Here is a 15798-nt window from a genome sequence, read left to right as displayed (position 1 = left end):
ACTTCTACGCGACATTAGGATTTAGCAGAATTCCAGTCACGTGTCCCCTGCACCATCCGTTATTGTAAACAAAACAAGGCTCTGCTCACTTTGCTTTTACGCGCAAGCGTAACTGGCCAGCTAGTGAAATAGGCGTTGTTTCTATGAAGCCGCGAACGAGGAAGGCACTTGGGCCTCTGTGCTGGTTCCCGTTTGACTGCAAATTTCGTCTGCTCATTTATTTAGCACTACGGGCAACTACAACGGTGAAATTTGAAGATAACAACTGTTAAGCGTCTTTACACTCTTTAAACTTGCATGTTGAAGACAGCGTCTGACACACATATGCCTGAAATTGCGCTGCCGAAACGTTTGCTGTTAATAGACAGCGAAACAATCTAGAAGGAATCAACCTCGCTTACTATTCACAAATACGTTGGGCACGCATGAGTAGGTGGTTATTTTCGGCACTATATTGCACTCTAATATGAGAGGTGCTCCTCCGTTACCGCCGTGCCTTACCCATACGCGGGAGCCTACTGGTTCCTCGAGCGCCACTTCCTCAAGCGACGAGTTCGGAACTCCGTGCAGCACCTGTCACCACCTCTGATTGCTGACGCTGTGACCGGAGGCACATGGTCTCAACGGCAGCGTCTTATACCGCTAGATGTCACGAGGGAAGAATGCGGGAACGCGCCCCTTACTACCCTGCCACAATGCGGAACTGAAGTGTACTACCCTGCCAGCGGTTCCACCATAATCTCCCACGGCGCGGTTACACGCGGTCGCGTGGGCTTTGTCTCGAAAGCGATCTGCTTTGGGGGTACAGTATAGGTGGGCCGAAGGCTCCTAGCTTTGTGTGCGCACTGCTATTACCACTCAGTTTTGTTGAAGCGATGGGCAGCACGAAGATCACCGCGCTCGCTGCAGCTGCCGCGATTCGTCACGCCTGCGCTTCGACAGCGAGTGTCCATGACCATCGAGTGTGGAGTGTTCGTGTCTGTCTGTGCGTGGTGACACCATGCTAGGTAATTTCAATAGTAAGCGAATGTTGACAACGGGGCCTTTTACTCCGGTGGCTGCTGCGTATGTCACAGTCGCGCGAGCCCTCTTTTGAATACGGTTTGCGATGTGGACAGTGTAGGCGTCAAAGGCGCACCGAGGGCCGATATTTTCGCGTGTCCTATAGCCTCCATACGCTTGCGCATCACCCGCGTTCTCGACGTGTAACGCTGCTCTGTTTATACAACAGAAGACGTAAATACGTGTTTTCTCTACCAGCCTCGAATTACTCTGGCGAGTGATAGAACGTACGGCTCGGGCACCCCTCCTCCTGACAATGGTTAGAGTAGGCTTGGCAGAATGTTTTGCCTGTGCAGTATTTATTGAAATGGCAGAAGTTGCGATGAACGGGATGAGCGTAATGCCATGGAAACAGTGCGAGCTGTAGAATGCATTCGAGAGTAGACAGGCAAAAACCGAACCCAGGTTGTTGCATGCTGAGAACGCTGTATGAGAAGCAAAGCAAAACTCAAAGAGAACAAGATCAGGTGCTTTCGGAAAGCAGTGTTGCATTCACGATCTAGTTAATGTTTGTGTTGCGTAGCAATAGTGTTGGCATTCTGGATACAAAAGTCTCGGTTTCCGTGCACTTCAAATACGCCAGAAATCCCACCAATGGTGTCATCTCGGGGTGAACCTAGGATTGTGTACTTGTAAAAAACATAATTCCTTCTTTTTTGTTGATTTAAAGGAAAAATTCGGTTTTTTCTAAACACGTCGCAGTAAACTAAGAGCGATGAGAGGACAAAAGGGAAAACAAGCTCATCTCACAATGAGTGCCTAGGTTAATGCGATTAGCATTAAAGCAAAGAAACGACATGCCGTATTGCCAAATTATACAATTATGCGCAGCCGACTACTACAATTTTCTGTTACCGACAACGTCTTCACTTCCATGTGGCTCAGCGCTCTTCGCGGAATGCACGTTCTGGTACGATTGTCTTCATTTCTTTTCTTTCTCCACTACTGGCTGCTTGACATGACCAGTTGCGTAATGTCAATGACATAAGTTGTCCATCCAGCATCCGCCTATTGGGGCACGTAATCAGTGGATAGTACTTAGGGCGTACGATGGCGGGACAGAGATTAGAAATCGACATCACACAAAAAGATATCTGGTGCTGCTAAATAATGCATAAAATGGGCGCCCACCTTAACATTTTTTGTAGTGATCAGACTGACAACTGAACAGAGTACTCTCCAGGGAGTAAGCGTTCTGCCTGCATCTTTCCATCAAACCTGCGCTATGTGGAAGACTGTATAGTATTGGGCACTCTTACTATACCTTACGATACCTTAGAGGAGACAAGCTGCTTGCAAAAAAAAATAATAATTAGAATCCAGAAACGACGCTTATACCACCACGGCTATATTGCTGTTGACGCATTATGGTTTTCGCAAATTTCTCATAAATATACGCGAATATTCCTTTAGGATACCAGAACTTTAAGGTCCCCCGTATTACCAATTATGCAAGTATCAAACGAAACATTTCCCCAAGAAAAATCACATGAAAGCTGTGGTTATATGCAGATAGGCATGCAGATTTCAGTTCCTACAGCTATTCCCGTTTAGCAGCTCACGTGATGAAATATTTCCAAGTAGCGATTTAGTCTACTCTATAGGAACCAACTTATTCCATGGCCACATCCACTACTGAATTTCTGCCGTTGCTCAAGAAGATTCACTAACCTCGCTGATGTTTACTCCTCTAGGGAAGATTTCTATCCACAAAATACGGATCCCAACTGCTCGGAGGGTGTTCTTTCGTCGAACTTCGACGGGGTTACGTTGAACATTCCTGAATGCAGCTTTATCCGCTCTTCTAATGGATACGTGCCTGAGCAGTAGACGTGGCGGAAGAGGATGAGCAATTCGTGGTGCCGTGGCTGTCTGAAGTCGAACAAAGCCTGCTTGGAGGTGATCCCGTTAGTCATGGGAAAGCCGCGCGCCTGCAGGTGGAGCACCAGTCGATGGGCACCTGGAAGTAAAGGGTAGGCGCGTGAATTCTCGTGGCATTGCGGAACCGAATTTGTGCTATTTTACATAGGACGCGCATTGGGTGCAAAATTTATTCAGGTGAAGAAACAGCGCCATATAAAGGGCATGGGCAAGAAACAGGCACCCTTGTACATCTTTCGCTCACGTGCTAACAATTGCGCTGTTCTTTTCTTACGCTACCGTTACGAAACCACCACCCCAAATACGTAATGTTCAGCAAAAATCAGCTTTGGACGCCTTGTACCAGTAGGCAAACAAAATCAATGCTGCATGCCGGCAGGCTGAGACGACGTTAGAATTTTAGGAATAAACATAATTTAAAGAACGCAGACATGCTCATACACATATTCCGTAGTTGTAGCATGGTATCTGCAGTGGCGTTTGCAGCGGTCTCTGCTGTGAGTTCAACAGGTTTTCATGCCTCCTCCTGGTGCAGCACGGTCAGAAAGGACGCTTACGGTGAGTGCCAACTGCCGACCAACATAAGTCATTTTTTATGAGAAGGTACTGAAAGCACAAGCGGTAGGTAGTTTAAACAGGAACATCTTAGAAATCATTGCACCGCGCGAGGAAGTCGAAATGTTTGAGCGCTGGACATGAAATTACCGGCAAGAAACTGTTTCAGCGCCCTACCTGACAGCGTTGTGAACAAGTGAACATGAACAAGGAAAGAAGCCTTAAACACCTTGCGAACGGGGAATACTAGATGAACTGGCAGTGGCATTGCAGCCCGATGTTCGAGTGCGCAAACGAGCGACTTCTCGCATCCGACCCGCTGGTGCCCGATGGAACGGCATGCCACGCCGCAAGAAAAGTCTGGCACATGTAATTGCGACTGCATCTACCAAACGCATCCGTGCCAAGATTGCGGTCATGGCACCAAGTGCAAGTACGGACTGCCTCGACTGCTGCCGCAACTACGTCGTTTGGTTTGGTTTGGCGCCTGTAGATATAGCACAACCCCCTACGGGGGATTGGCCATGAATCGGGTGGCAGTGGGTCGAACAAGAATGAATACCTCCTGAAAATGAGATACTAAATTAACTCCAATCGTTAATAATAATTCACATGCTATAGTTTCTTAACATTAGGAGTTAATATTTTTGTAGGCTCTCTTCCGGCCTTCTTTTTTCGTGCTGTGTCACCCCTCACTACTTGAATGTCGTTTCTTATATGTTGCTTCCCCACAGTGACTCGTATCCACTACGGGAGCTAGGTGGAGAAGCAAGCTATTTTGGCAGTAATGGGCAAGTAACAGTATATAACCAGAATAAAATTTACAATATTGGAGTGTGTATAAGAAAAAAATCCAGAAGCGAAGAGAAAGTCATTGTGACATTTGAAATAATTAATAACACATTAGGAAATATAGTAAGAGAGTAAATTGATAATTTATCAAATTTGCTAGAGTTGTTAATATATAGGCCCAATAAAGCTGTAAATTGCAATAAAGACGTCGCTGCGGCTGAATCTCAGCGCAGACCGTTTGTGCCCTTACTGAATTTTGATTTTTTTGCTTTTTTGTCGTCACGAGGCATTGATACTGCATGTCTAACTGTTAAAAATACCGCAGGTAGTTTTAACAGTTACTTAAACTGCTTAAACCTAAACATATGTTGCTTAAACGTAGTTAGTTTAAACATAGTTACTTAAACATAGTTACTTGAGCTTAAACATATGCAAGATGAAGGAGATTTTACGAGTCTGTAAGCTATTCGAAAATGTTATTGAAAAAAAAAAGCTAAGTAAATGTACCATAATTACTACGGATACTAGGCAATATGAATTTACGATGGGTAGCGAAGCGAGTAGACAAAGGATTTAAACGATAAAAACAATACTTAAACGTGATAGCATCTATACGCGATGTTCAAAGGCAGGCATTGCACTCCAATACAGGTCGTGAAAGCGCTAGCTGTCATTATGGAACATTGCGAAAAACACTGGAACTTGCCGCAGGCGTCAGTCGTTTGAAAGAGCGCCTTTGGTATGGTTGAATCATCCGTAGGATTGTAGCTCGTAGTTGTAAGAGCACAGGGCTGCGGTGCTGGAGGACAGGGGTTCTATCCAACCACCGGTCACCAATTTATTTACAGCAGTCCTCGCTGACTTCACCCATTGTTTCGAATGATAACACTGGACACTCGATATATGTATGCACACGCCACAGTATGCACGCAATTACACGTCTCTAAGGGTTACGTTATGGAGGAACGGCACTTTGATAATTGAGACTGTGCAAGGTTTGGTGCTCGTGTACGGGTTCGCAGCTCTCGAGCTGCTGCAATGATCAAATTCGAGGTATGTTGTCGAATACATGAAGATATTGCGGTGCTACATTGTGGCTTAGTTTTCACTTAAACCCAAGCCGTATGAGCAAACGTTTTCTAAAATTGCTAACTATATACGTGGCCGCCATATTATCGTTCCAGATAGCTCACACATATCCGACACCATTCACACGGCGAACGACACTTGCTGATTTGCAAGGCGGGCCCGTGACTGTCATGTCGCAAAAAAACTTGTAAAAGACGGACAGAGGATATAACACTTAATTTACAGTTTCACTGTAACTTTGCTCCACATAGATTCGAAATATGCGTCGTACCGGCAAGGTTGTTGTTTTCTTTTGAGTCATGCAATGCTTCAGAATTGTCAGCATCACGGATAAGTTACTGTTAAGGCATGCAAAAGAGGGGCTAACACCAACCGCCAAGTGTCACCGGGCCTTATGTGCCAGCGGGCCATATATTCCACCGGGGTATATATGCCACCGGGCTTTGTGTGTCACTCGGTTGTACATATTAACGCGATAGCGTTAAGGAGCTCGTGTCGCAGAAAAGCCGGTGTCGTCGGCGTCGGTGTCGGTGTCGGCGTCAGCGTTTTTGCGGCGTTGACCGTGAGCGATAAATCACGGCAGGCACTCCATAAATAAAAAGCAACTTCCAAGATGGTCTGGGTGGGAATCGAACCAGGGTCTCCGGAGTGTGAGACGGAGACGCTACCACTCAGCCACGATTTCGATGCTTCCAAAAGGTACAAACGCGCCTCTAGTGAATGCGGTGTTGCCTTCGAAACGAGCCGTGGAAAGTTATACTGTGGTGTATATAGGTAATTATGAACATGTAACTTACAGAAGTCGCAATTACACGAGTAGCGAAGTGCGTTTCGCTGCATTTCTTCTGCGCTTTCCGCACACGGAGAGCCATCTTGCGGCAAACACAGAAGAGCCCCTCCTCTCCATGTACGGCGCTGCCCCGACAGATGGCGCGCCACGCGCGCATTGGAGCTGTCGCGGTTCGGACTCTCTCCCCTGACAACGCTTCGCCTCGCTCCCTCCGCAGAATCAAGCGTCCTTCCTTTCTTTAGATCACTATCTCTCTATCTCTCTGCCCGTGCCGATCACGGCGTTTGGCTGGCGTGCATCATTTCCCCCTCCGGGATACCGAGTTCTTTGGTTCGCTCCGCTTGCTCAGGCGCACGTTTCATTGCTGCGCCGAACGCCGCGTTGCTCGACCATATGGCTCGACGCTCACCGCGTCTGATGCGGGGCGCCTCGTAAGTGATGGCTGCCCTGTAGCCCATTGTCTTACACCCATTGGCGGGTCGACGGGAACGCTATCGCGTTTCCACTCTTGAAGGCGAAGCTTAAGCGTCCTCCAATTTTTCACCGGGCTTTGTATATCACTGGGCGTTATTTGGTGGCTTGCGTAACCAGGCTGTCGGGTCTTACTATGGATTAGAACAAATCGCGCGCCGCACAGCGCAGGTGCCACCCTAGCAGCCATGCGCACCACGACTCTTTTTAACAAGCCACCCTTTTCGGGCTACGTTCGAAATTGTGTGCCTCACAGGGTGGTCCGCAGCATTGATCAGCCTCTCCCAGGCGTCGATACATCCCGCACGCTACCGGGCGACGGGTAGGGGGAGCGCCTGTACCCTTTTAGTTACCGGTGGGTGTCCGGCAGTCGGTTTCGAACCACCCACCTGCCGCAGCCGCGACGGACGCCCATGCACTAGGCCACGGCTGCGGTGGAGGCACTCGCTCGACAAGCCTTTCTTCAGTGAAATGCTATCTCGTTTCGCCGTTGTGTCCGGTTTATTTTTCTGCGTAGCAAAATTTTTGGTTTCGGTGCATAAAATGAGTGGTAGCGTAGCGCGGTCACATTGAGTTACAAAGTCGGTGACGTATGGTGCGCGCAGCATCACCTAACTTATCGATGTAGCAAAGGGAGATAACAGTTGGGTAGTTGTCAAAATTAAAGCATCTCACACGGTGCTCACACTGGTGATGGTTTTATCGCGCTTGTGTTCATTATCTGTTACTGTCGATGCTGGTTTTCATCTATACCGAAGCACTCGCCACAGACAGTACGAAAAAGCGTGCCTACGCTAGACCAGCTTCACTTTGATATGCGTTGTGACCTCACAGGTGCGTTAACAGATAAAAAAGAAAGCAGGATATTGTCCTCGCAGTGGGCGTTAGTGTAATCCCTGTTATAAAGTACGAGTCAAAATACACTCATTTATTTACAGGTATCCATCTTGATCACTTATTTCTCTTCCTCCTCCACCCCTGTTGTCTCTTTTGTCTTGTTCTTCTTCGCCAGAACATCACATCCTCCCGGACTTCGTTTTTTATCCCTCCTGGGATGATAGTGTATGACATTTCCCACTGTCCTGTGAAATTGCAAAGCAGGCTGCAATAGCGATGGCCTTATTGGACGACAAGGAGACATCAATCTACAGTGACTCAATATCAGCTGTTTGGGCATTTGCCAAAGGAACCATATCCGAGCTGGCCCTAGGGATATGAGGAAGCAAAGAGATCAAGCCACACACATTGATCTGGTTTCCAGCCCACATGGGACAGATCGAGGGTGCCCCGCCCAACCTCAATGTGTCGGCACACGGAGCTGCGCGAGGGATCATCAACCGCGTAGCTACTGGGCGGCGTGACGTCGGGGTACTGACATTCGGGACTCTCCTTCCTCATACACCGAAATTACTACGTACTCTTACTTGGCTCGGAGGATCTACCCCCTCCCACAATGCAAACTCAATAGACCTCAGGCTTTGACACTAAGGCTTTTACAGACGGGGGCATACCCAAACCCCGTACTTCTTCACAAGATGTACCCCGAAATTCAGACGACAAATGCATGTGCACTATGCAATGACTTAGCGAACTTACCTCACATGCTCTGGCGATGTCCCGCGTTACGCGGTGACGAAAGTAACACTTCTTCACGCTGGGATGCTGTCCTATACAGCCCCAACCTCGAAGAACAGTTATGGGCTGTCCAACGGGCCCGCGACGCGGTGGAGAGGCTCGGCCTCTCTGTCCCGCCGTGGGAGCGGCCCGCTGCGCCCTAGGGCGCGCCGTAAAGGACCCTAATAAAGTTTCTCATTCATCCATCCTTCCATTTCCCATTGTTGCTATTTCAGTTTTTCCTTCCGGTCCCAAATAGTGTAGCGATTTCAAAATTCCTTGTTGCTTGATGGTTTTATCTGTGTGCAGGGTCCAGAAAATCTGGACTTCGGTCCATCTAAACTCCCCCGCACTAAAACAGTATCTCCGGGCTCTATAACAGGCATCTTCGAGCTATGTTGCAGATCGAAGTGTCTCTTCATGGTTGATCTGTAGCGTGCAAGCTCCTCGTCTGTCTTGCGCCTTTCCTGCACTTCTACTTTCCCAAGGATTCCAAGGTCGTTTTCTGCCGGTAGCCATGTTGCTTCGCCTGATGCTGCAAAGTTAGGCGTGCATCCTAATCCCATGGTATGAGAATGATTGTGGTGGCTGACTGCTGCTTCCAAGGCATACTTCCATCCTCCACGGAAATCATGGTAAATTGCGGTGAATGTTTTCATATCCCGAATGAGCCTCTCAGCTAGGCCGCTTTCTTCTGGATGGTAGGGTGTGGCAAATTTCAGGCCAATTCCTCTTCCACGGGCCCATTCTTGAAGCTTCTTACTGCGGAAAGCTGGCCCGTTGTCAGAGACCACTAGCTTGGTGTTCTTGAACGTATTCCGCTCCAGTAACGTCAAAACAGAATTGGCGTCTTCCTTTCCTGGCTTTGCAGCTGCCATGCGTGTGCATTCGTCTATTGCGACAAGGAATGCTTGAGTCTTACTGACTCCCTCTCCTCGCTTTTTTATTTCGGAAAAATCTACATGAATTACTTGAAATGGTACTTGGGAATGATTAGCGATGACCATTTGATTCTCTCTTGGACAATACTTGGCCTTGTTAATTTGGCACTGGTGACAGATTTGCACGTAATTCTTGATATCTTCCTTCATATGTTTCTAGATGAATCGACTTTTTATCTTCCAATCAGTTTTCCGGAATCCATCATGCCCTCCTGACTTTGGGCTGTCATGGTACAGCTTCAAAACCTTTTTCACCAAAGTTCCTGGCACGCAAAATTTGCCATTATTGCAAGTCAGGTCTTCGGTGCCTTCCCATAAGCTGTAAACGTGTTCATGATCAGATGTTCTCACTTCTGTGATGTGAAGTCTGGAAAGAGCATCTGCGTCAGGAAGCCTATCACCAGGTCGATGGCTTACATCGAAAGTGAACTGTTGTATTTCACTGATCCAACGCGCCACCTTGCCCTTAGGCTGGCTTAATCCCAAGAGGTAAGCTAACGCTCGGTTGTCAGTGAAAAGCCGGAAATGACGACCCTCTATGTAGCTTCTGAAATACCGGAGTGCCATCACAACAGCCAGAGCCTCATTTTCTGTGGTCGTATAATGTTCTTGAGCTTTCGAGAACGTAGAAGAATAATAGCCAGTCACCTTGAGTTGGCGTCCTTGCTGTTCCTTTGTGACTCGTTGATATAGAACGGCCCCTGTACCATATTGTGAAGCGTCCGTGCACTGCTCGAAAGGCTTGTTGACGTCAGGTAGCACAAGCGCAGGATCCGACGATATATCTTCAGCAAGGTACTCGTACGCTTTCTCGCACTCTCCACTCCACATAAATGGCACATCCTTTTGCGTCAGCTTGGTGAGCCATCGTGTCTTTGCAGCGTAATCCTTAATGAACGCACGAAAATGACCGGCGAGTCCGAGGAAAACACGGGGTGAGTGTAGGTCATATGGCTTGACGAGTTTAGTCAACTTTTGTATAGACTCCTCTTTTGTTGTTTTACTTTTGCCGTCAAAAACTCTTCCTAGAAAGCCAACATTCGTCTGAAAAAACTCACTCTTGTTCTTGTTAATCTTTGACTTTGACTTGCTGAGGGCTTCTAACACGCATGAAAGGTGTTTTTCATGTTCTTCTCTTGTACGTGAGTATATGATGATGTCGTCAATGTATACGTTACAAAACGTTCCCAGGTACTTATCAAGAATGCCATTCATCATTTTCTGAATCCAAGCTCCAGAATTCTTCCAACGGAATGGTAAGCGTTCGTACTCGTACACATCGAAAGGTATTACAAAAGCAGTGTAACGCTTGTAATCTTCTTGTAGTGGCACCTGCCGGTATCCTTTACAGAGGTCAATCCGAGAGAAAATATTTGATCCAACAGTTTCATTGATGATTTCGTGTGTTCGGGGCATGCGAAAAGAAAACAAATCAGTCTGGCCGTTTATCTGCCGGTAATTTGTGCAAAGGCGAAATGAGTCATCGTCTTTCGGTACTATGGTGATTGGTGACGCGAAAGTGGATGCTGATGGCTCTATAATACCGGCATTTAGCATTTGCTGCAGTTAGGCCTTTAGCCAGGTCTTTTTCTTGTGGGAGAGAGTGTATAGCTTTTTATGCACTACTGTGATGTCACGAAGCTTAAGCGGTACCTCGAAGACATCTGCTGCTGGCGGGTACGTCTCAACACAAATAGGTTTGGGAAAATTTGTCAGTGTCTCATCAGCATTTCTAACTCTTCGATGTGAATTTTTAATCCCACACAAATTAGGCTCAAATGAGCCGTCAATAGTCACTCCGTCTCTCCAAGAAATATTCATCTTCAATCGCTTCATATCATGTCTAGATAATATAAAGAGGAAGTCAACACCTTGCATGAAAAGGGCATCTACTTTCAGGTTATGTCCACCAAATTCAACTTCTACTTCTGCCCAGTGTTGCAACCTTCTAGGTTTTCCATCATAGCTTTGAACATTAACTAATCTTCCTTCATACGCCTTGTTCGGTTGGATAATTTCCTGATTTACCAGGCTTACGGATGCTCCAGTATCAAGCAGGGAGTCAAGACTTTTTTCCATTTACCATCATTTTAACAAATAAGAGATTTGACTTCAGAAGGTGTACATTTACCATCGTTTCACATTGGTCGGACTCGGTAATAAAATATTCTACCGTTTCGCCAAGTGCGTCAATGCTCAGTGTTAGAGTACTATGCCTTTTCATGGGACCATCAATCAGGAAATCGCTGGACACCTACCTAAGTAAAGCAAGTAAGTCTTCCGTGGAGGTTGGACGGTGTACACAAACCGCTCTTTGCGAATAGTTAGTCATACCTTGAATTATCAGGGGAAGGATTGCAGAGTCCGGTAGATTAGGGTCGGCAATGTAGAGTAAATGCCTCTTCTCTAAAAAATAATCCCTGACTGTCCCTCCTTCGTGTCTGAAAACTTTTGCGTCGTCCCATCTGCCAACCGGATTTCACTCAAAAGCAGAAAGAAAACTATCTTTCCACTTGTGCCATGAAGCACGGCATAGACTTGCGATTCGCATGTCCCACCATTTTCTGGCATTGCCAGATAAAAAACCACGCATGTTACACACTTTGTCGTTCAATGACGTCCAGTGGCTTTGCGCAAATGCGCATTTTTGAGTGCAATTCCCCATTTTTGTAATTATATTGTTTGTGAACTTACTCGTGCACCACGCTGCTAAGATCTTGTTTAAGATCGCAGTATTTATAATTAAAAAATGCATATTCATAAAATCTGAGCCACAAGTTGGCGGCATTGAACGCCCTATCGAAACTATCGGGCTTGAACTCTTCTTGATGTGGTTTCTGTGCTCTTAGTCAGTCACTAGGCTGTTTAAGCAGAGCGTTTTTGACTTTCCGCTCCGCTCAACGGGCTAGCGGAAGCGCAAGTGCGCATGCGCGACCCGTTGAGCAGTGAGCGGGCGAGCGGACGGGAGCCCCCTCTCCACTAGAAAGCTTTTTCAGCGGAGGGCGGCGAGCGCGTCAAGCGGGTCTAGCGAAGCAAAATGGCTGCCCCCAGTGCTGATGGCCCGTCCACGAGGTCGTTCGATTTGTAAAGCGCAAACCTAGAGTACACTTTAGGAGACACGAAGATCTTCTATTCGGGAGGTTGTGGCCATGAACCCGTTTCAGAACCATGCCATGTGTGCACGTTTGTTTATGCGGACCACGTTTTAGGTGTACTGAAAGAGCAAAAAACCTTATCTTGGCTACAACACAGCGTAACGGCTTTGTTAATGTAAGGATTATATATATAAGAAATGAAAATGCAATGTATTGCGTGAAATGCCTTCAGATACTTGAGCAAATCCAAATATATTATTTTATTGCGGCAATTCTGACAACTTGAATATTATGTTCATAGCGGTTTTACCTACTGCGGCAAGGTGGCGCGTCAGGTAAGCACATGCCTTTCGGACGCAGCCGGGCGCTACACTAAAACCGATTCTTCGTCCGCCGCTCCGCTAAATGTGAGCGGGTACGCGAGAGCGGACCGGACCGTCAAAAACGTTCTGCTAAAACACTGTTAACTGCTTCAAAAATCAGTCGCTGTTGCTCTTACTGCGTGGTCTGGTGCTGAAACAGCGCTTGCAACAAGGCGTTATTCGTGTGCTCAGTCTCGTTCATGGAATCTATCCCTCAATGTCCCGGAAACAAAACCTCAAATTCTGACATTGAAGCACCGATTCTTTCCAAACCTTTCTCAACGAGGGCCGCTCCGTTCAGTTGACTCTTCTCAGTGATGATGCGAAGCAGTTCCGATGAAGTCGCTGATTCCTGAAGAAGCACTGGATCTTCGCCATCAAGCTGGTAGGTCTTCACGGTCGTCCGCCCATCTGTTTTTCTTGCCAACGTCGCTTCAAGCCACATGGTCGGATGCGAAAAATATAAAGTACGAGTAAATATACACTAATTTATTTACAGGAATCCATTTTGATCACTTCTTTCTCTTCCTCCTCCCCTCCTGTTCTTGTCTCTTCTGTGTTTTTCTTCGTCGCCGGAACGTCACACCTGCTTGTTGAGCTGTTATTGGTATGGTATGGTATGAATAACTTTATTTAGGTCCTGAGGGATCAGTCTGGGACTGATGCGCGCCGCTCCCACGTCGGTACAGAGAGGCCGAGCCCCTCTGCCGTCACACGGGCCCTCTGGACAGCCCTGAGTTCGTCCGCCAGCACTTCACTGTGCAGCACTCGCTGACACCACTGTTCACCTCGAGAACCATCACCGGCCAACGCCAAGCAGCGCCACAGCATGTGTTGTAAATCGAGCAAACCCCCACACTTACTACAATAGACTGAAACCCCACAGTCTGGATTAATTTTATTCATGATGACCGGGTTAGGGTACGTTCGTGTCTGCAGAAGCCTTAATGTAACCGCCTGCGGCCTATTTAATTTAGGATGCGGCAGCGGGAATGCCCTGCGCCCTAAGTAATAGTGCTTGGTGATTTCGTTGTAGGTTAACAGTTGGTCCCTGTACTCAGGAGCGGGAGATCCAGCCCCTTCAGGGAGTACACGGCACACTAATCCTCGTGCCCCCCTGTGCGCCACTTCCTTGAGGTTACGCGGGGCTCCCTCCACTGTCCCCATGTGCGCCGGAAACCAATTAACGGTATGCGAAGTGATATCCCTACCCTGCAGCAGTCTGTTAGCCGGTTCCGCAGTAAGTCCTCTCGAGAAGGCTGTAATCGCAGATCGCGAGTCGCTAAACACCAAAACTCTTCTTGAATCAAGTAGTGCTAGAGCAATAGCCACCTGTTAAGCAACCCCCGGATCTTTGGTATAACTGGAAGCAGCATTTCTAACGCTCCCTTTGCCATCCACTACCACCACCGAATAAGCATTTTTACCATTAATCCATGCGGCGTCAACAAAGGCAGTCTCCTCCTCCTGATCCTTTGCCTCTCGCAACAAAGCCCTAGCTCTCGCGACCCGCCTCCCTACATTGTGCACGGGGTGCACATTCCGCGGAAATGGACGAACCATGATATTTACCCTAAGGTTCACGTTCAACTCGTGTAGGGGCGCCCTATTATGCGACACAGCCACCGATTCTTCAATTGACTCTAAAATATACCTACCCGCTGGTGTACCTAGCAACCGCTCCCTCTGTGCGGTACGTTGAGCCTCAGCAATTTCATCTAAAGTATTATGCGAACCCAGTCGTAACAACATATCGTTTGACGTAGTCATAGGCAGACCAAGCGCAGCCTTGATGGCTTTTCTGATTAATGCTTCCAGTTTATTTTTCTCCCCCCCTATTCCAATTTAGCATAGCTGCCACATACGAGAAATGACACATAATAAATGCGTGAACTAAGCGCATCGCACCTTCTTCTCCTAAACCCCTATGCCTATTAGAGATCCTTCTTATAAGTCTTATGGCCGCCTCCGTTTTCTTGGTAATACGCTGAATGGTTCTAATGTTCGATCCGTTTGCTTCAAGTACAAAACCCAGGACCCTGATTGCTTCAGTTTGGGTATCACCGACCCTTCCCTAGTATGAATTCTAATGCAAGGCTCAACTTCCGGTACCCAACCCCTCGGCCTACGACCTAGCTTCTTAGATTTGAAGATCAACAACTCCAACTTTTTAGTGGAGCACATGAGCCCCATGAGACCCAGATACTCCTCCGTAAGGGTTACCACCTGCTGCAGCCTAGCCTCAAGCTCTCCATCACTTCCACCGACACTCCATATAGTAATGTCATCCGCGTAGATAGAATAGCCAATATCCTGGACAGTGTCCAGTCTATTAGCCAACTTCGACATCGCCAGATTGAATAACATAGGCGAAAGTATGGATCCCAGCGGAGTACCACAGCAACCCAATTTAATGACTTCCGATTTTATCTCCCCAAACCTGAGACATGTCTTTCTATCCGTAAGGAAAGCCTTGACAAAATGGAAAAGCCGCTGCCCCATATTCAAGTCCGATAGCACCCGTAGAATGAAAGAATGTCGGATTTTATCGAAAGCTTTTTCCACATCAAGTCCAATTAGTGCCTTAGTAGGGACTTTTAGCGTGTCCGGTATCCGGGAAAGCGCGGGCGGTTTTCCGGTTTAGCGGGGCGTAAAGGTGAGCGGCCCGATCGGTGGCGCCAGCTGGTGGCGCAAAGCTCAACCACACAACCACAGAGCTAATTACTGTATTCTGCTTAGCTGCTGGGGTATATATTCGACAGTGGCGTAATCGTGTTCACAATTACGCCGCTGCCAAAAATTTGCACGAGTGGCGAAGCAGGATATGGTGAGTTACTGCAGTTTTAGCTATGCGTTTGTCTGGTTGAGCTCTACAACACCTGGCGGCTTCACCGCTCACGTTTACGCCCCGACCATCCGGTAACCCGCCCAAACTGCTCCCGTTTACCGGATTAGCGTACAAGCTAAACGTCTCTAGTATCCCTTGTTCGCCGGTCAAGGATCTGATGCTTAATCCTGATCATAGCATCCTGAGTCGAGAGGCCGGGCCGAAATCCTATCATCGAGTGCGGAAAGACACCATTGCCCTAAACATAACGCGTTAGCCTATTTAAAATGGCATGCTCAGCGACTTTTCCCAAACACGA

The 15798-nt window shown here is 47.5% G+C and overlaps 1 protein-coding gene across 1 annotated transcript in view; it reads right to left on the bottom strand.

Annotated features, from left to right (window-relative positions):
- Window positions 1-13097, bottom strand: part of LOC135915178 (pseudouridine-5'-phosphatase-like) — a 35826-nt gene extending 22729 nt beyond the window's left edge. The window contains exons 1-2 of the mRNA XM_065448219.1: window positions 12926-13097; window positions 2882-3022 (exon numbers count right to left, since the gene is read on the bottom strand). Coding sequence (XP_065304291.1) covers window positions 2882-3022; window positions 12926-13097 — 313 coding nt within the window. The remainder of the gene's footprint in view (window positions 1-2881; window positions 3023-12925) is intronic.
- Window positions 13098-15798: the final 2701 nt, after the last annotated feature.

This window comes from Dermacentor albipictus, chromosome 8, assembly GCF_038994185.2.
Source record: "Dermacentor albipictus isolate Rhodes 1998 colony chromosome 8, USDA_Dalb.pri_finalv2, whole genome shotgun sequence".
Taxonomy (NCBI): Eukaryota; Metazoa; Arthropoda; class Arachnida; order Ixodida; family Ixodidae; genus Dermacentor; species Dermacentor albipictus.
The sequence above is the reverse complement of the archived record's forward strand: the minus strand, read 5'-3'. Positions and strand labels throughout refer to the sequence as shown.